The sequence below is a fragment of the Cebidichthys violaceus genome, unplaced genomic scaffold (assembly GCF_023349555.1).
Source record: "Cebidichthys violaceus isolate CVI_PGR_0920_01 unplaced genomic scaffold, fCebVio1.0.p SCAF_17, whole genome shotgun sequence".
Classification (NCBI taxonomy): domain Eukaryota; kingdom Metazoa; phylum Chordata; class Actinopteri; order Perciformes; family Stichaeidae; genus Cebidichthys; species Cebidichthys violaceus.
In genome coordinates, this window is record NW_027176340.1 from 8,528,277 (window position 1) to 8,548,449 (window position 20,173).

General features: G+C 39.9%; 2 protein-coding genes across 2 annotated transcripts; both read right to left on the bottom strand.

Moving 5' to 3' along the window:
- Positions 1-1,134: 1,134 nt before the first annotated feature.
- manbal (mannosidase beta like) lies at positions 1,135-3,707 on the bottom strand. The gene is made up of 3 exons (XM_068711741.1): positions 3,534-3,707; positions 2,801-3,014; positions 1,135-1,598 (listed from the first exon to the last, which is right to left on the bottom strand). The coding sequence occupies exons 2-3, from the start codon at positions 2,948-2,950 to the stop codon at positions 1,488-1,490; spliced, it is 261 nt and encodes an 86-aa protein (XP_068567842.1). The 5' UTR covers positions 2,951-3,014; positions 3,534-3,707; the 3' UTR covers positions 1,135-1,487.
- Positions 3,708-3,848: 141 nt separating this feature from the next.
- Positions 3,849-14,139, bottom strand: LOC137873951 (nuclear factor of activated T-cells, cytoplasmic 2). Its single transcript, XM_068712473.1, has 10 exons — positions 13,845-14,139; positions 12,303-13,266; positions 11,940-12,111; positions 11,209-11,411; positions 10,478-10,650; positions 9,893-10,033; positions 8,527-8,582; positions 8,059-8,191; positions 6,577-7,215; positions 3,849-4,841 (listed from the first exon to the last, which is right to left on the bottom strand). Exons 1-10 carry the CDS (start codon positions 13,969-13,971, stop codon positions 4,795-4,797), a joined length of 2,655 nt encoding a protein of 884 aa, XP_068568574.1. The 5' UTR covers positions 13,972-14,139; the 3' UTR covers positions 3,849-4,794.
- Positions 14,140-20,173: the final 6,034 nt, after the last annotated feature.

The following is a 20,173-nucleotide window of genomic DNA, read 5'->3' on the forward strand; positions in this document are numbered from 1 at the left end:
CCCCCCCCCCACCAAAAAAAAATAAAAAATCAAAGACGCGCAGCGAGGAGCGGTGTTAAATCCCGATGGCTGTCATCATTAGAGGAATAATGGAAGCGGATGGCCAGTTGCTGTGGAAACCTCGAGCCGGCCACGAATCCCATTTAGCGAATATCGGCAGGAAAGGGGAGGTCATGACGGGGACTGCCTTCGGGAGCAGAGGGCACAGCTGCCCGGGCGGCGCTGCGGTGGAGCCGGACAAACACCGCGGCTCACTACGTTGAGGCAGCCTGCTTAACCGGGAAGAGTCGACGGCGCGGTCAATTCATGCGAGGAAGCAGGAGTGGTGTGGGGAAGACATGCCTCGTATGGGGGGTGGAGGAGTGAGGGGGGAGGCACGGGATAGTGCATCACCGACGAAACACGAGAGCGCAAATATGATGAGTCTGGATTTTACGCTTTGTACGCAGCAACGGCGGAGTCAGGAAGATTCACGTCGTGTTGCGTAACTCGACGCCCCGACAGTTAACTCACCGAGGCGTTGACAGGCACGACAACAGCCCCCGTTTAGCTTTAAAAAATAAATTATGTCACGATTGAGAAGCTTTTTTTTTGTAAGGGAAGTTGTTCTAATAACATGAAACAAATACTATATAATAAATACTTCAATCTCACCTATCATCCAATACCAAACTAGCTTCATTACTGGCCAGCAGCACCGGTTGCTTAGCGACACAACTTTGGGCCGGCGCATTGATACTAAAACTTAACCGTTATGCGGTCTAACAGGTGCTCTGTAATTAAGGATGTTCCAAATGATTACGGTTATTGTTAATCATTCTTTTTGATGGCCATATCTCTATTTAAAAATACCCAGTAAGTATGCCTTTATATTGGCGGATGACCAGTTTTAACATACACAATAATTTCCAATAAGAATTACTTAAATCTCATTATTAAATGAAACTATGCTCGATTGGTTTGGCTTGATCTTCCCTTGTTACGTAACTTTTTATTTTGGATGGTGCTTGAATATCATGTAAATGTAGTAAAAAAGGGTATTTTTTAAAGTTAAATATACTGTACCATACCATATAATATACTGACAAAACAAGTGCCAATGAAGTCATGTAAATATAAAGACAGGACATGATCTCAATCTAACAAATTACTACATCATGTGTTTATTTGAAAGTTGAAATCCAAACATAATTCAATCAATGTTATTCAATTATAAAAGACAAGAAATGCACAAGAAATATCATGTAAAATATGTAGCTACATAAACAAATCTGCAAACAATATATATGACAATTTGCTTTTATTAATATTGTATTGAATGTGAAGGACACAGTTTGAGGTCATTCTCAAGAGTCTAAAATTAAATGCACATCATTTTAATTGTCGTAATATGACAGTGCTTTGTATATGTATATGTAGTGATAATTGTATTAGTAACTGCCAATGTCGACTCACTGTTGACTATACACACGCATTCACACACAGCACTATCGCTTCTTTTTGCTCTCTTTCTTTGGTTTCTGTCGGATCTGCGGTGTGAGTCCTTTAGGTTTCTTCATCTGTTCAGTGGCCTTTCCATCAGTGGACTCAGTCTCCTCCTGTAGAGCAAACACAGGAAGCATTAACCACCCTGTAATTTCAAAAGAAACCATCCAAGTCATTTTAAACATGGTGTAAAATGACAAAAGTATGATTAGATAACTGGGATTTGAAGATGCTTTTGGGGTCTCAAAACTCACACATAGTTTTTGCCAAGGTATTATGTTCCAAGTAAATATTGTCAATACACAGTCTGTGCTTTATACAAAATACTGTGCATACAGGGATAGTAATTAGTGATAACAAGCGATATACATTTTGGTTGTGCAGTTTGTCATCCCTCCATATAGCTCAGACTCTGCTTGGACTTATCTCAATCAAATGGATGGTTGAATGAAATTCCCAGAGGTTTTGGAGCACAGATGCACACACAAATCAAACAAAAGAAATGCGGATGTCTTTCAACAGTTTCCCTCTGTCAGTACTGTTCCTGTCTTTGTATGGCGATACAGAACTACAGCAGGCTGCTATAAAGGATGAAATGGCGACATACTCTGGAGCGTAATCAGTGCATCTGATGACAGTGTCTGAAAATAGAATAATTAGACAGTGGATTTAATTGCTCTTGTCTATAAATAATCTCTCCTGACAGTTGTTAGCATGGAGATTGTGGGAGTAGCCCTCCGTGGTACGGTCTTCATGGACATTCAAAAACAAGATATTCTGCAATAAACTAACTGATATCTGGTTCCTCTGTATTTCAGAAAATAGTGTTATTGCAGAACCAGTAGATCTGTCAAGCAAGATGGAAAAAATAAAGATATTAATCAAACCATTTTCCTAGTTAAGCTGTGCCACACTGTGAATGTATCTGAATGTATTCATTTGATGTAAGATGGAGCCACCAGAGAGAGCGTTGTGTGGAAACATTTCTTCAGTGCAACCATGCCACTCATTTGAGCCGATGATCGACACTAACCTAGTTCCAGACACCTATATCGCTGCACACATCTATATTTAACAATTAAAATACAATAATGTGTTGTTGTTTTTTTCACTGTTGTGTAGAAGTCTGTTTTCCTACTGATTTGTGTTTCCCCTGAACCCTTATCCTGACCACATATATCTCTGGAAGCTTACTCAATCAGAATGAAGCCTGCTCCCCGACTCACAACAGCCCAGGGAATACAGTTTCTAAGGAGAGGAAAACAGACTTAACGACACAAGACCTGCTCCTCTCCTTCCCTGGGTGTCTACTCACCTGTTCATGTGACTTGGATGTGGGGAAGATGACAGCCAGGATACAGATGAGCTGGAAGATGGCCCCCAGGAACAGCCCATAGCGCAGCAGGCTTTCTAGAAAAGTGGGCTCAGGGACCTCTGGAGGGGACAGGTCCACTTCTGCAGACATGATGCTGCTGATTGACTGTTTGGTCTGTTATCCTTCAGTGCATTTATCTGTGCAGACACCACGTCTAGCAGGAAAATAAAAGAATAGTGTATACAAAATAATGCCTGCTGCAATGCATATGATATTTACCCCTAGTAATGAATAATATTAATCATGTTAGAAATAGATGCATTTAAATTATCCATATACAAATATGAGGAACGTCTAAAGGCAGAATGTCATTTATCTTTAGTGATAACCAATATTTTTCTATTTAAGTTACACTGGCCATGAGAAAAAAACACGTTTTCTAATAATTCGTCAGAAGAAATGTCAGTGATCCCGATAACTATAAATGTTATCACAAAAGACGAGCGTGGAAATGTGAATCAAATGATGTATTGTGCTCTCACATAGTCCTGCTAAAAACAACAACATAGTAATAAACTATACCGACTGATACTAATAAACATACCGTACATTTTCACTATGGACAGACGCAGCTCGGACACATTTACGTTACAACGGTAGATTGAAGCTAACGCTATGCATGCATTTCACTAACGTCGACACGCAACGTTAGCATGTGGGAGAAGAAGCTCACCAGTGCCGGGGTTACTTCACGCTTCACTTGTCGTTACAGGAATTTGTTTGTTTTTACATCAAAATCAGGGCTAAAAAGGTATGAATAAAGCTGTGAAACACAAAAATGATAATTAAGTTTACAAAGGGAGAAAACAACATCCGCTAACCGGAAATGACGTGCCAAGCCTGCGATCAACTTCCGACCCGGTGAATGATTATTTTGAAAATGTCGACCTCTAGCGTTTAATATATCTTTAGAATATTTTTTTAGACTTGAAAACATAGAACTGTATACTTTCAGTCTCACTACTTTGAGAGGAAAGTGTTCAATACATAAATAGAACAGTATTTATTTTACAATTCAATTCAATTCATTGTTGCTTTATTGGCATGGAAGTTTAACAAGCAATGTTGCCAAAGCTTCAAAATAAAAAAGGACACAATAATATTAATATGAATGTCAACAGCTGAAGCATGTAACCTGGTTAACAGTGTTGGCCTATATTTACTCAAGTACTGTACTTTTTTTTCAAATTGTAGGTAATTTACTTGAGAATTTCCAACTCCTCTTGATTAATCTCAGAGGTACTTTTGTCTGACAGCTTTAGTTAGTTTTTCAGATTACAGTTTTTTTTCCATACCCTGTCTGTCCAGTGAAAACCATGTAGTATTTAGTCATACCAGAAGTATTTAGACATAAAAACTGTGCTAACTGAGAGAGGATTCTTCAGTGTAACTTTCTTTGTGAGATACACTAAGTATTTAGACATTTTTGTATTACTGCTTTGACCTGGTATCAGTGAGTTAGTCATCATAAGACTCCTTGCACAGAGGATATATTATAGCAACTTGATAATGGTAGCTGAAGTAGGGCTTCATCTAAGGAAAAGTAATTTCAAAGACAAGGGGAGTCATGTTAGATGTTAATTGAGAATATTTCATTTTCTCTTCGGTCTATTCCTGCTTTTAATGCAAACACACTGATTCATATAAACAAAATCTATTTAATATAAAATATCTTATACATGCTTACAAAGAGCAATTGTACAAATAAATGAACAAAGATTAGTCAAACAGATTAATATAAGGACACAATAGATACACAATATAAGGTATAACACATGTTGTCTACTATCATTGCTGAGGCTAAAAAGTCTAAAGTCAAGATATAGGCCTACGTTTTTTATTGCAGCTCTTACAAGTACAAGCTTCCTCCAAGACATTCAGGATTTTATAGTTTACATATTATGCTTGATGTGATGGACATCAGGCCTCCAGGATCACTCTCCATTGTGGCCTTTCATGTCTCTTCTTATGATGTCATTCACTGTAAAACATTACAAACACGGTAAGCAACTTTAGTTTTCACAGCTAGGCTGTAATAAACAATGACACCATGCTTATTTTCAATTTTTTGCACATTCTTGCACAAAACTGTCCAGCTCTTCCACTTAGAAATAATGTATAGGTTTAGGCATTTCTTATATTTTCCCATATTTTCCCATATTTTCTATTGTAATTATTTCTATTTTATATTATTTCTCTTGACTTTTGCAATGTGCTTATTGTTTTGCTCCAAATTACCAAGACACATTGAAATACTTGAAAATTAAACCGTCTCTGATTCTGGTATTAATTTGTATTTATATTTGAAGCCCCATTTGTGTAGATTCTTTAAATTATAATACATTTTAATAATTATAATACAACAGTGTTTTGTTTTTAATACTACCAGCAGATGTCTCCAAAGTACATTTTTTGGGGGGCATTTCTATGATTTTATTAGAGTGTGAAGTGAAGAGGTGGCAGGAAACGAGAGAGTTGAGCATCAAAGGTCCTCACTTGGACTTGTGGTTTGTGGTTAAAGCCACCAGGGGGTCCCTAGAAAAGGTCTGGTTTCATGCATCCAGTTTAATTATGTCATGCATCTCCAACGTATTTTCCACTATGTTGATATTTTGTTGAACCCAGATTTTTCTGATACTCTTTTTTGGACTGATCAATGATGTCTTTCCTAACAAAACTAAGCAAAATTGTTGTATGTGAATTCTTCAACTGAAATAATTGAACTATTAACAATAATAGATCTCAAGAAACAAAAACAAATAAAAACATGAACTCAATGGTGTGTTTTGTGTAATTTGCTAGAGATGCTAAATAAAACAGATTGTAGTAGTTATCTAAACTCTCACTATTACCCCAGTCTGCATCAGCCACCAGGACAAAGGACAATGCTGGGTCTGCATGTATTTGTGTATACAGTTAACTTCCTGTTTCTGTCTTTCATCACGGAGGTGTAAACAGAAACTTTGCCCTGCAGCAAACAAGGGTGAGGTACATCACTTGTTCTCTCACTCCATGATGGTGTTGCTTCTTTCTCCTCCACCATATTCAAATACATCAAGCGTCATAAATACGTTGTATTAGATCTATCTTAAATGAGGTTGCGCATGCGCATGAAGCTGCTAGTGTGGTGAGTGTTTCGGTTGTGTGAGTGAGAGTGAGACTGAAAGAGACAGGAAAGTGGATAGAAAGGCCCAACACAAACCACAATGCAGGATTTGCAAGCGTACAGTTGCAATGTGCTTGTATGCATTTGCAAACTGGACCACAATTACCCATCCCTCAGACAGGTTTGCATGTTTCTTTGTATAGTATATTCCCCCACATTTACATTTTTGGGTGAAGCAATTAATGCAGTGTTTTCTACAACTCAGCTTAACGCTTCAGCGATCTGTTGGCTTGTCAGGGAGAACCCCAAAAAAGCTGAAGCAGAGATAGACACAGTTCTATTGGCATCTTGACAAGACTCAAACCGGGTTACTGACTGATTGACAGATAATGCAAATGTGTTGCCAATTTCTCTCTTGAGACAGTTGTAGACGTAAAATATTACAATATGAAAAACAGACATGTGATAATCGTTCACATGGTTAAAACAACACACACTCCATCGGTCCTTCATCAAAGACATACGGAAGTAATCATGTAAGAGAGTTTAAACCCTGCAAAGATGTGGAAATGGGGGGATTAAGAAGACAGCATGTAAAAGAATTACTTACCATCCTCCAGGTAAGCATAGCGGAGAGTCTCTTGTTTGACTGTGACCTCCTCTGGAGCTCGTTCCTCATGGTTTCCTCTCGCAGAGCCGATCTGGGTCAGATGTTCCACTCGGCTTCCAGCCTTTCCTTGAGCTTGACCGTGGATGTATCTTGAAGGTGGTGACTTTCCCAGTGGCAGCGCTGTCTGCATATAACTCTGATGTCTTGACACCACACAGGCCTTGAATGAATCACCAACTTGAGGACCTTCGCCCAGTTTGCCCACAGGGGTTCTGACACTGACACACAGGCTGGGAGTGGAGGCAGGGTGGGAAGCCATCGGGGAACCATGGGGGGCGGTACCACAGTTGCTGTAACGTTGATTTGCAGTGTGGTAAAGCCCAGGGTTGTTGATCAGGGTGCTGGCTCTGGACTGGTAATAAACTGACTGGTTGTCCAGTGGGTCAGGGATTAAGACGTGGGCTCTGGGGTCTACAGTGGCGAGATGGTACCTTGTTGGAGAAACATTCAAAGATTGAAGGTTGCTCTCCTGCTCCAGGTGGTGGTAAAGTGACTTCATTGACAGGCCAGACAGGGACTGATTATCTGAGTAGATGTACGAATTCAACTGGTAGTCGTCCAGTGGTTCTGCTTTAATGGCTAGAATTAAAAGAACACAAAGGTGAGAAAAATCAATGTAGGTCAATCATTAGCTCACTGACAAGAGTACAAGGACAAAAACAAGAACAAGAGTCTAAAGCCACACTGGCAGCACAGTGGTACTTCAAGCTAAATGCTAACATAAGCATGCTAACATCCTCACAATGGCATTGCTAACATGCTGATGTTTTTTAGCTTGTGTTGATTACCAGGTTCACCATCCTAGTTTTACTTGGGGGTTCTAAACTTTTTGTAACTTAAAGGGTTAAGGCCCATTTCTGATTGTAAAAAAAAACACATTTTCCAAATACATGAAAAATTCATTACAAATAGGGGGAAAAATAAATTTGTGTTATGCCACTGTCAGTAGTAATGATAATTTCAAAAAACATATTCTGGTTACCCTCACCCATCACTGGCTGCCATTATGAATCCACAGTCAGGGTCATATTTCCTGAGCCAAAGTACTGGGCCAATAAAGATTTTGACCTGATGGTGGCACTTGTTGAAATGTAAGAGGATCACCAACACAGGAAGGATTCATACTTTGGGGACCATGAATACACGATTTCATGACAATCCATCAAATAGTTGCTGAAATATTTCCGTCTGGATCAACTAGTGGAGCAGCCGACCAACAAGAAAAGGTCCAAATGCATGTTAAGTGTGTTGCATCAAGTCCTGCAGAGGGAGGTTTGTGCTGATAGAGGTGAGAACGACTGGCTTTCCCTGCTGACCCGATAGTGAACACTGATGGCCTTCTAGTCATCATCCCATTCTCAAACATTCAAGGTACCCCTCTTCCGCCTGAGCTCAGCTCTGTCATGGCTGACAGATACATACCTATCATAGGAGTGTAGATGAAGTGCTGAGGCTGACTGCGTTTCTTCTTCCCGTTGATGACGTAGAAGTTGACTTTGGCTGGGTGGGAAATGGTCCGGTTTCGATACGGAGGGACCTCAACAAAGAGCATGTTCTAGACGGGGATTGCGACACAACAGAAAAAAAGATCACGCTTCAGACAAACAGTCATGTTGAAACAGAGAGGCGTAGGCTGCCCCAAATGTCACACTTTTATGTTTCAAATCAAAATTAGCATCAGAAATAAAACTCTTTGAATATGATACATGTAGCAACATGTTGTGTGTGTTCATAGGTTTTGTGTTTAGCTTTCTGTTTATGTGAATTTGTAACAGACAATGTTGATGTAATGATCAAATACATTTCTACAAAAAGTACACAATTGGTTATTTAAAATTATGCTAGTGCCTCAATCCATGTGTCATTACAGGTAAGTGTAAGTTAACTCACAGCTTGCGATTTGTCTCTGTCAACAGTGGCCTCCACCTCCCAGATCTGCTGCCCATCTGTAAACAGAGGGAATTTAGTGTGTACACACATTAAAGCAAGTTTAAAGCAGTAGTTTGAAATTTTTAGCAATACGCTGTCTTGACGAAAGATAGATGGGAAGGTTGAAACCACGAGAAATAACTGCAGATAGCAGCCACTTAGCTTAGCTTAGCATAAACAGGTGAAAACAGTGTAAAAACAACAGTTTTACTTGGGGGTTCTGGGTTTTAAAGGTGCTGGTATGCAGATTTTGTGACCATAGCTGTTTCCCTTTGTTTCCAGTCTTCGTGCTAAGCTAAGCTAACCAGCTGCTGGCTATAGCTTTATATTTGCCTGAAAGATAAATGAGTGGAACTGATTTTGTCATCTAACTCCCCGATGAAAGCAAATAAGCAAATGTCCCATTATGTCAAACTATAGTATATATATATATATATATAAAAAATAAATTAATTTGTAAGAAATCAGATCACAACAGCACATTTATAGACAGAGAGTGGAAAGGTTTCTCTCTGTCTGGTTTATTATTTGATTCCCACCTCAGTTTTAACCTGCTGTTTCTATTTTGTACCCACGCTTTGAACAAACAAAAAAAACACAAAGTCTCTGCTCCGGGTCTGAATTTTTATCCGTCTGTCTAACCACATCCTGTTGCATAAAACCCCACGCACAGCAACAGGGAGGCTTTATATGCAGTCAACTGTACCCATCCTGCTCTCAAACCACGTAAAGCGATGTAAAATCTTGTGTGGGCAGGAGGAGCAATAATGAGGTGAGACATTTCCATGTAGAAATCAATAAAAGGTGTCACCAAACAGTAAAAGTTTAAAGTAATGGCTCATTTTGTCAGAGTCAAAAGTGTGGGCTGAAGGAAGATGTGCGTCACTAAAAGTTGATGTTGCCCGGGCAAAATGCAAATACTCTGAAAAAACAAATACTATATGAGTAGGTGGATACGCTCAAGCAGCATATTGGGAGGACATAGACGGATGTTGCACAAAATATCATTTTTTTTTAATCATAGAAATCTGGTTGGAGTCAAAATATACACACACAAAATAACACATGTATCAGTGTGTGAGTGTTCATGATAACTAGATGGACAGCGTAATGCTTTAAAGGAATAGTTCAACATTTTGGGAACTTATTAGCTTTTTTGCTGAATTTTACATGAGGAGATTCTCATCTAACTCAAGAAGTGGAACTATTTTTTAAAGTGAATTTTTATTATATGTTGCAGTTAATTTTTAGTAGCTCTTAAAAAATGCAATTTGAGGTACGGACAACTTCACATGACCGGACAATTAAAGTACAGATTTCACCTCACCTTGTGTCTTCTCTGAGAATATCACTTTGGAGTCAGATGTGAAATTCTGTCCTGTGAGGACCATTTGTTGACCACCGAGCACTGAGCATCGGTCCAGGTCCTGCCTCTCGACTGCAGGGAGCTCCTGAGCTGAGCGCTGGGCTGAGGAAAGAGGGAGACACAGCTGTATGAAAGACCACACTGAGGGCAGAAAACATTTAGCGGAAACATTTTCAAGGCATTTGGCTACTCCAATTTAAAAAAAATTATTAAAATCCAGAATTGCAAAAATGTACTACTAGCCTGGCGAACATTTATATTGAAGTCAGCCTTTTGTAACATTTCACAAGGGACAATTAAATGATAATGTTAATGTATGATAAAACAGTGGCACAAGTTAAGTTAGGGAACTTGCCAGCGACAGAGCAATAGCCATCCAAGTTTGTTTTATTGCTTATAATTTAAATGTTTCATTTGTAATAGGAAGATGCATTACGTTTAAACATACAGATATAAACAGTAGTACAAATAAATAAAGATAAAAACTGCAAGTTCTACAATACTAGATGTCATAACCCAGCGATAGAAAGCAAAATTCTTACTTACAGCATTCGATAGGATGAGAGGCAGCTTGAAGAGACAACAGTTGGCCTCCAGGTTGAGGAATGTGGACACGAAACACCAAACGCACGCGTGTGTTTTTTCGTCCAATGTCCGTCTCACCGTTCCTCAGTTCGATGTCGGCATTCCTCAACTTCAGGATTCCTACACAGTCAATCCTATGAAGTGTAAGAAAAGACAGATACGATTAAAAAAAGTGTGCTGAAATTAGACCAAAGTGCTAGTGACTGTAAGGAGATTGTCAAACTATAGTCCACTGATTTAATCTGTGTCAGTTAGAACCTAGTTTTGTTCTGTCAAAGTAGTGGTCTGTGACATTTCGATAATAAATAACTTTTTCAATGATTTATCATGAGTCAAGTTCATCAAAGCAAGGTTGTTTTTTTTTTGTTGCTATTGTGAACAGCCAGTGTGTGGTAGATTTTCTTGGAAAAACTCTCTGGCACACAGGAAATGATGCATTTTGTGTTGCCGCCACTTGTTAGTAGCAAAAAAATGACAAAAACCTTGTTACATGCATGAGCGGCAATAGCCATCATGAGCAATGAGCACAAAAAACTCAAACATTATCAACATAAAATCCAAAGAAAACCGATAGCATCGTATTTGAGACTCAGTTAAATCTGTAACGCTGGGAGAGTAAATGCAAAAACACCACAGAAGTGACTGCCGATTGCTTCACAACATGTATCCCACAGTGTCTCTCTGCGACTCACATCACTCTCATGTGGTTCTTTGGCTCCAGAGGGATCTCCAACACTTTGGTCCCATTCATCATCCTCTCCATGCTGGGTGTGGTGACGGTTTTCCCAGTGATGCGGTGGACCTGGTAGAAGGCATGGGGTTTCAGGATTCTCTCGTCGGCTGTCCCTATGAAGACCTGCAGCCCCAGTGGAGCTGTGCCTTGGTACCCGCGGAGCTATGGGCAACAAAGGCGTTTAATTGCATGCTTCACAGTGAATTAAATTAACTATAATACCATCAACATCCATGGCTGCAGAGAACAAATTTACACTGCACAATAGATGTCGTTCCCTGTGGGGAGGATTTCACAGGTCACTCCTTAACTGGCATAGCAAGAACACTGATTTGCATAGTCTGTTTGTGCATCAGTGCCAGGAAAACCAACAGTAACAGCCTTTTCAATGAACTCATGAACCGATACCCGTATGATATATCAACACCAAGATTTGTAACTATTTGTGTATCTTTAAGCACTTTGAAACAGTGAATGTCGTAATACTTTGCCCTTTCATTAATTTGCATCCTGGCTGTTGGCTTTACATAAACACATTACCCAGGAAATACCACCCTGTATTTACAATCTCTCCTGCTTTATCTTTCAAAGAACTGGCAGCGACACAGAAGGGAAGTGAGAGTGATCTTTCGTTTTTGCTTGCTTTTCTTTCTTTGGCCACCCCGTACCCCCCACACCCAAAAAAAGCACCTGAACTTCCGGATGCCCTCCGTTGGGTGTCTTCACAGCTCCGCGGCTGCCCTCAGTCTCATAGTGAGCTCTGTGGTGAGATCTGGGCTCTTGCTGGATGAGAAGCTCATACTGACCAGACTGACTGGGCAACGGCCACTCTAAAGATGGAAGTGGAGCCACAGAGAGTCCACTGGGGAAAAGACGGAGAGAGAAGGACAATGAGAGGTTAAACCGAAGACAAAACATTACATTCCAAAATGTCAAAAATGTCCATAGTTCATCATTTCATTTGATAGTTATAAAACATATAAATGGTGTACTTCATTTTGAGCAGAAAGACTCAACAAAAAGTCTCTGAATAAGAAAGGACAAACAACACACCCGAGTGCTCCGTGGTGGACTGGATGAGGAGGAGGCCACACAGCTGGGAGCATATAGAAGGTTTCAGACTTTATCTCGACTCCTGCCCTGCTCACCCTCTCCTGCTCAGTGGCCCGGTCATACCCCTCTCCATACACGCAGTCCTGTCTCTGGGCATGGGCATCTCGCACCACTGCATAAGGCAGAGCTCTGGGTAGACTGGAGCTGAGGCTGCTCAGAATCTCCTCCAAGCCGAGGGAGGAGGTCTGAGTTTGGGCCTCCGCTTGGGCCTGGTACTGTTGGAGGTAGTAGGACCCCTGCTGCTCATGGAGCGAGGGGATGGGGCTGGGGCTCCGGGAGCGCTGCTTGACTGGAGTAGCCCCCTGACAGGAGTGGGCCGGGTCATAGGACCGCTTCCCATGCGGCGAGGCAGAGCGGGAGCGTTGGTGGGGAAGTGATGAGGCGGCATGTTGGTGCTGGGGTAGAAGAAAGGTCTCGTCTGTGACGCTGTTGCGAGGTGAAGCTCCTGGGGAGGAGTGGGCAGAAGAAGTGTGGATGCCCTGGAGGCCCGGGCAGAGATCTAAGCTGGACAACCCCATGCCGCCTCCATTAGATGGGGAGACGCACGGTGAAGCCAAAGGAGAGTATGCCTCTACAGGCCAGCCCGTGGAGGAGTTACTGCTGGCAGGGCTCACACACTCCCTGTAGGCCCCTAGAGCTTTGGTGCCAGGGCTCAGCGCCAGGGTTTGAGAGCTGAGAGAGTCCCCTGACGGAGTGATCTCAATCCTGGGGCTGGGTGCAGGGATGGTCCCTGGTCTTGAAGCCAGCCCCAGGGAGTCAAACACAGCCCCGGACAGGTTTGCTGTGGTAGGGCTTTGAGAGGAGGCGTCCTGACTGGAGGCTGGCTGGTTGGAGCTGGAGATGTACGCATTGTGATGGTCGACCACCAGCAGAGGAGGCTGGTTGTCGCTCTGAAGGAGAGCACCTGTCCAAAACAAAAGCAGAATTAATTTGTGCACACATGTCCAGAGACTACTACTATACCACCCTGAGATAACATGTAGATGTTTTAAGACATGTAAAACTACGCCCACAAGTAATGATAATTTGTCTGATATGTTGTTTTTTTTGCAGAAAAACATTCAATTACCTCATTAGAAAATGTTAAAATGACATCCACGCCTCCATACATGAAACACCCGTGCAAAGTAACAAGAACGGAAACACATTTTTGAGTGAATTGAAACCACATTAAACTGGAATAAAGACAGTTCATGCCTCTGTTTCTGTGTTTCTATAGTTTCCTGAAACAGAAAGAAGAGTCTAGTGGATTTCCCCCCTTCTTGATGACAGTGAACGAGGATTACAGTATAACATCAGGAACTGACAGCTAAGTACTAACTGATGGATATCCCAAAGCCACTTTACTTTACTTTACTGCTAAATAAAAAACTCTAGAAAAGCCAGCATCTTTACAATTACTAGGGAAAGAACATTATATAATTAGAAAAGCCGATATTATGTTAAGTCTCTGTAATAGCAGAATAACTACTGCATGCACACCTTGATCACAGCCGACAGGAAAGTCGTCCCCAGGTGGATTATACAGAAACAGGTCGGAGAAATCCAACTCCTCCTGGCTGATGTCTTGACCCAGGTCCTCGGTGAAGCCCAAACCTGCAGCACTCATCTCCAGCTTTGAATATTTAAATCCTCTTTGGACAAGTGTATCTTTTAAAATAACTTTCAAACTCGCCAACTAACAGAAGCTGTACGCATACAAAACATGTGGCAGCTGCTCAAATACCATATACAACAACGCGACATGAAAAAAAAAGAGCGGCGACAGACGCTTCCTGTCACTGATGATGGTGACAAGCAGAAGGAGGTGCAGACCTGCGTGTCTGTGTGTGTGTGTGTGTGTGTGTGTGTATATGTGTGCACTTCAAACAGGCCCCATTTCCTCCTGTTTGAGTCAGTAGTGTCACAGTATGAAATGTTAAGGGAGGCTAAATATACAGCAGGTCTGTACTTCATTAGAATATCAAAAGGGTCACGTTGTCATCATTTTCAATTATAATGATATAAACCGATAGCCTTCCACTGTGCTTTAGCTTTGTGATTAAAGGGGCTTTTACTTCTTCTACTCTATCTGAATTCCCGTTGCACCTACAAATCCCACCGGTCCGGATTCAAGGAGGAGATACTAAAACACGGGTTTATTCTGAAATAATTAAATAAAAAACGATCTGGTCTTCAGTGGCGCTACTGCTACGGCCAAGTTATCTGGAATAACAACAATGTACGCAACAATCACAGTAGGTTATTGCATTAAAGTCACAGTAGCCCAAAAATAATTATATTCTAATGGATCAAAAGGTACTCATGTTATTATTATCTACACCTCTCATGACTAGTGTACAATACATAGAGAATATTTACAAAGCATGTAGTTGGTCGGTGTGTGCAAATCAGAATTTAGTACAGAGGGATATCTATAGTTTGTTTTGTTATAACACTGACTTGAATAATTATGACTGTGGAGAAACTCATTACACTCAAAATTACATATTTTCCTTCATTAAATCCTGCCAAACACAACAACTGGTCTCTTCCTTGGAGAATACGGTGCTGGAAAATATAATATCATGCTGGCTGTAGAGCTGATAAATATGTTTCCTGAAACAGCTTTTAGTGAGGACAGTAACGACTCAGCCTCTCCTCTGGAGCCACCCTCAGGACAAACTCAACTGTTTATTAATGAAAAGCCAAGATTTTTTGTCAATGTTTCATCTACCCAACCTTTTTTTCTAGCTTCATTGTATGTGTGTGAGTTGGAGGAGGAATTGCATTTATTTAGTTAAAAATATATACTTGTATAAACATGCTAGTTGAAACACACTCATGGTGACAAAGTCGTTTTGGATGCAGGTCAGCTGTTAATGTCACCTTTAGGCCAAAGACCCAGGAAGAGTCCTGCCCTGTGATATGAAAAACAAGTCAGGAATGTGGATCCTTCAGTCTGCTGTTAGTGTCAGCGTCTCCAAGACTTCAGTTGAAGTGGTGGCCTGCAGACTAATTCATGTTTGAATAAATCTGCATTAATCAGCAGCGTCACAAGTTATTTGAGTGATTTGTAGGCTTCATCTTTGACACTATTGAAGCAGTGGAACATTGTTAAAGAAGGTAGCTTTAAGATTAACATGTCAACTTTAGCTTGTCACCACTTTATGTCGCTAATGCTACTTTTGTATTCTTAAAGGAGCAGTTCAACAATTTGGAAATATGCTAATTAGATATGAAGATGCCACTCTCATGTCTGTAGGGTAGCAGCCAGTTAGCTTATCTTATCTTTGCTTAACTCTGACGAATTACAATTTTAACAGTGGAGTTTGTTTTTTGTGCGGATTAAACAAACTGAACAAACATACATAACACGTTATTTGTGGGTTTTTTGGCTGATGCGCACATTCAGGACTTTTCCAAAATTCTAACCAATGCTGTTAATAACAACTGTTTACACAATGTGTAAAGTTATTTGTCAAAAAATAAATAAATAAAAGCAGAACGGCATTTTAGCCCTAACTCTTAAAAAACTTTGTGTATTTCATGTGAATCTATTTATACTGAAGTCAAGCATATTATTAATACTTCAAACATTAATACACTACGTTATATTAACTAGAATTTAATTTTATCATAGTTTGTTGCACCAAAAAAACCCATGCACTCATTACACAAGGTTTATGATATACAGGGAATTGTGTGTTATCTTGGTTTCTGAATGCTATTTCTCTCTTTTGAAACTTTACATATCACTGTTGATCAGCTAACCCCTTAGCTAATATGTTGTCAACGTCTAGATTGTCAAAATGATATTTAAAAAAAATAATTACAGCTAATCCTGAAGGAGCTACTTAGCCTTGGCAACAGTTGTGTCCACTAATGTAATAATGTTTATTCACTCAAACAATGTAAGGAAGCACAATACAAACACTAGAAACTAAGGGTACACTGCTTATGACAATTACCTGCCTGAACAAATAGATAAGAAAACCTCAAAAGTGAGGTTATGGGGGTGTCTGTAAACATGCAAAATATAAAAAGCATATGTATAAAATAATACATATAAGTAAGTGGGCAATCACATCCTCTGTGCCACATTCACCACAAATTCACACAAAACATAACAAGTCAGTTACCGCAGCTTTTGGCCACTAGGTGGAAGAATTGTACAATTTTCATCCAAGCACGAGCTCTGTTCAGAAAATTAAAAAAAATGCATAATACTTTGTACATTCTTTTACTGAAAGCGACTGTACATTGTCAGTCGCTTTCAGTACTTTTCACATTGTTATAAAATAATATTTCAGCAAAGTCATTCAATGGGCTCAAAGTATATTTACATCACCTTCCATGTGCAATTTATAAAAACGGTCTTATATCATTATTTTGTCTATTAGAGTACCTCGCTCATCTTTCAATGCGTAAGTGTCTTAAACTTGCATCCTCTCTAATAGCCATCAGGGGGCGACTCCTCTGGTTGAAAAAGAAGTCAGATTGTATGGAAGTCTACAAGAAAATGACCCTACTTCTTACTTGATTTATTATTTCAGTAAACATTTTGAAGATGAGTTCATGGTCTCAAGTCTTCTTCAGTATAGCATGATGTCCATTGTGTAAATTATGGTCCCATTGAGAGTACAATAAACGATAAAGCAGGATGTGCTTTAGGGCGTGGCTACCTTGTGATTGACAGGTCATTACCGCGCTTCTTTACCACGCAGTGAAATCTTAATCAAGATCAGGATAGAGGTCCAGCGTTTGCGTGTACATTTTTTTTTTAAAACACTCTAAGGAGTCGGCTGTTCGCTTGCCTTAGCTGATGTCATAGCGTGTGCTATGCTAACGGTACCTGTTCCCAGTTGAGCCTGATAAATGTATATGTAACCAATGTTTGTTTTTTGTGTGACCAAGTTGAAGTAGTGTAATGAGCTGCATTAAAGTCAGGAAAAGTGCATTAAAGTCAGTAAAAGTCAGTAAAACAACAGTAGTTTTAGTTAGTTCATTGTAATTTCAAGTGTTCATTTGATGTGTTTTCATGTTGAGTGTATGATACAACATATATCTTAATGCTTTGTCAGTGGCTAAAAGTGTGTCAACTAGCATGTTTATGTTGCATGATGTCTGTTGCTATATGCAGCATGATTTCCCCTTTGCTGACAATGTTGGATTGCTTGGTGCAGGGTCTTCATTTCTTTAATGTGCTACTTGTCCGTGCTTTGGTATGTTTTCTTTTCACGTTTTTTCTAAGCCATCAACCTGCTAGGGACTGCAGATGAAAATTAGCTCTTTCCCGACGAATGTAGCTCGCAGCACTAGATACCAAATGTGTCAGAGCATTTGATTTATCGATTGCCGTCAGGATCTAATTTAAATTTCGACACAAATATCAAATGTATATCAAAAGATTACCAGCTCTGTCTTAATGTGAAGCCTGACACGTCATATAATATTCAGAAAATTCAGATTTTTTGATATTGAAGTGTTTATTGGACCTTTAGTCAAAAAGAATAAAAAAAAAAAAAATTTTGTATTTACATATGTGCTATTTTTTTTGGGATATTTGATACATCAGGCATATTTATCAATTTATTGATCACAACAATGTTTATTTTAGAAACAATAACTAATGATGTTCATTGCTTTTGGAACATTTGGAACATTTCAGTTGGTTTGGTTCTTATTTTTTCCCAAACAGCAACCTTTTTACAACCTGTTTGTTTCACCTCGTGGCAGGAAAAGCACAGTTTCTGTCCTTGTTCAGGCAAACATGGACTTTATATTTCCCACAGTAGACATGGGAGAAGTGATTGCCTGTGCAGTGCTTGCATCTGATTGTTTACTCTGAATTTATTTTTTAAAATTAATTAATTAATTAATTAGCAATATAACAAACGATTATGATAGCCAAGGATTTCTTTTTTTATATATAAAAAACGTAAATTTCCACTCAATATATCTTACTACCTTTAATTAGTTTAATTAAATGACCAAAACAGTGTATTTGGCATTGTGATATGGCATAATCCAGAGTGCATAATGAAATACAATACAAGGATTTACAGGTGAATTATTACTTTATAAACCTGCTGTATCATATTTGATACCTATGTTTTCAACTCGATTTTACTATAAAATAAGGAACGAAATATGAAGTAATTATAGTTTGCTTCAATACAGTAAATATTCATATTGAAATATTAGTAACACTATAAATGTTATTCTTACCGTAACTGTTTCAAAATTAGCAACGATTTCCCTGCCGAAAACGAAAGTCACTTCGTGACGGCTGCCATTTTGGAAATGGAATTTAAATGCCTGCTACTGCCTGCAGTGCATGGAAACTCCACCAGATGGTAGCAGACATGTATAGGATTGTATACAACAGGTTTTTCAGGAAAGTATTGCTCATGTAATTATGTAGAGGTCTCTGAAACTCACGTAGTAAATATGATACAAATGGCGCTACAGGGTTAAGTCAATAGCGTAGAAATGACCACATGCAGCAAACCTTGAGGTTTCACAGTCACAACTTGAGAAACAGACCACATGCTCAACTTCTGTGGCTCTATAGCTCAGTGGTTAGATCACTGGTCTTGTAATCCAGGGTTTGTGAGTTTAATCCCCTCTGGGTAGCATTACATTTAATAGTACCATTAAATCATATAATTAGTTCAGCTTGTATCAGCTAGAGATGCAGTCAATAAATACACTGGAAAAATACAATAGTCACATCTGTTTTGACTGGTGAAACCTCTTGGAGGCATGTTAACCTCTTCTGGCTCCTTCATGTGTTGATGTCACCTGAGGTCACATGTGAGGCTTCTTGTTACTAGCTTGTTGCACTTATTGTATTCATATTACTTATTGCACTAACTGTTTTTCTTGTTTCTGCACTGTACTTTGGCTCTGAGTTATGCTCTGTTTCATGCTCTTAGATGCTTGTTTGGAAAAGGAAATGTACTTATGACTTCTGGTGACTAGTAGTTCTTTTGATTACCAATGTTGAATGCACTTATTGTAAGTCGCTTTGGATAAAAGCGTCTGCTAAATGACTGTAATGTAATGTAATGTAATGTGAGGCTGTGGGCCTCACGGCAGTCATGCGATTCAAATGAATCAAGGTGTGAAGTGGTGTGAAACTGCTAGGTACGATATGTCAGGACAACAAATGTGAGAAGCTGATAAGTGGTATTGCTCATTTCTTCAGGATGTTCTCAAACGAGAATCTCTTGTCATAGACCGAGAGGTGGGGAGAGTAGTACTCAGATCATCTTTTACTGAAAGTAAAACTACCAGGACCACAATATCATTTTCCAAATACAATTTTCTTAATATGAGAAGAAGTACACCTGTCAAATAATACAAAATAAAAGTAAAAGTTTATAATAAATAAACGGTAAAGCGGTCGCGGTAGTAAAGCGGTCGCTTTACCGCACCGTTGTGACGAAAAGAGAGCTGAGCCGCAAGGCAAAGCTCTATATCTACCGGGCAATCTTCGTTCCTACCCTCACCTATGGTCATGTGGACTGGGTCATGACCGAAAGAATTAGATCGCGGGTACAAGCGGCCGAAATAGGTTTCCTCAGGAGGGTGGCTGGCATCTCCCTTAGAGATAGGGTGAGAAGTTCGGTCATCCGTGAGGGACTCGGAGTAGAGCCGCTGCTTCTTTGTGTGGAACGGAGCCAGTTGAGGTGGTTCGGGCATCTGGTGAGGATGCCACCTGGGCGCCTCCCTAGGGAGGTGTTCCAGGCACGACCAGCTCGGAGGAGACCCCGAGGGAGGCCCAGGACCAGGTGGAGGGACTATATCTCCAAACTGGCCTGGGA

Coding starts and splice junctions, on each gene's coding strand:
- manbal (XM_068711741.1), bottom strand. CDS start 2,950: ATGTCTGCAGAAGTGGACCTGTCCCCTCCAGAGGTCCCTGAGCCCACT. Junction 1,599..2,800: donor CATCCAAGTCACATGAACAG/GTGAGTAGACAC, acceptor TTTGCTCTACAG/GAGGAGACTGAGTCCACTGA.
- LOC137873951 (XM_068712473.1), bottom strand. CDS start 13,971: ATGAGTGCTGCAGGTTTGGGCTTCACCGAGGACCTGGGTCAAGACATC. Junction 12,112..12,302: donor GTCCACCACGGAGCACTCGG/GTGTGTTGTTTG, acceptor TCTTTTCCCCAG/TGGACTCTCTGTGGCTCCAC. Junction 8,192..8,526: donor ACAGAGACAAATCGCAAGCT/GTGAGTTAACTT, acceptor ATCCCCGTCTAG/AACATGCTCTTTGTTGAGGT.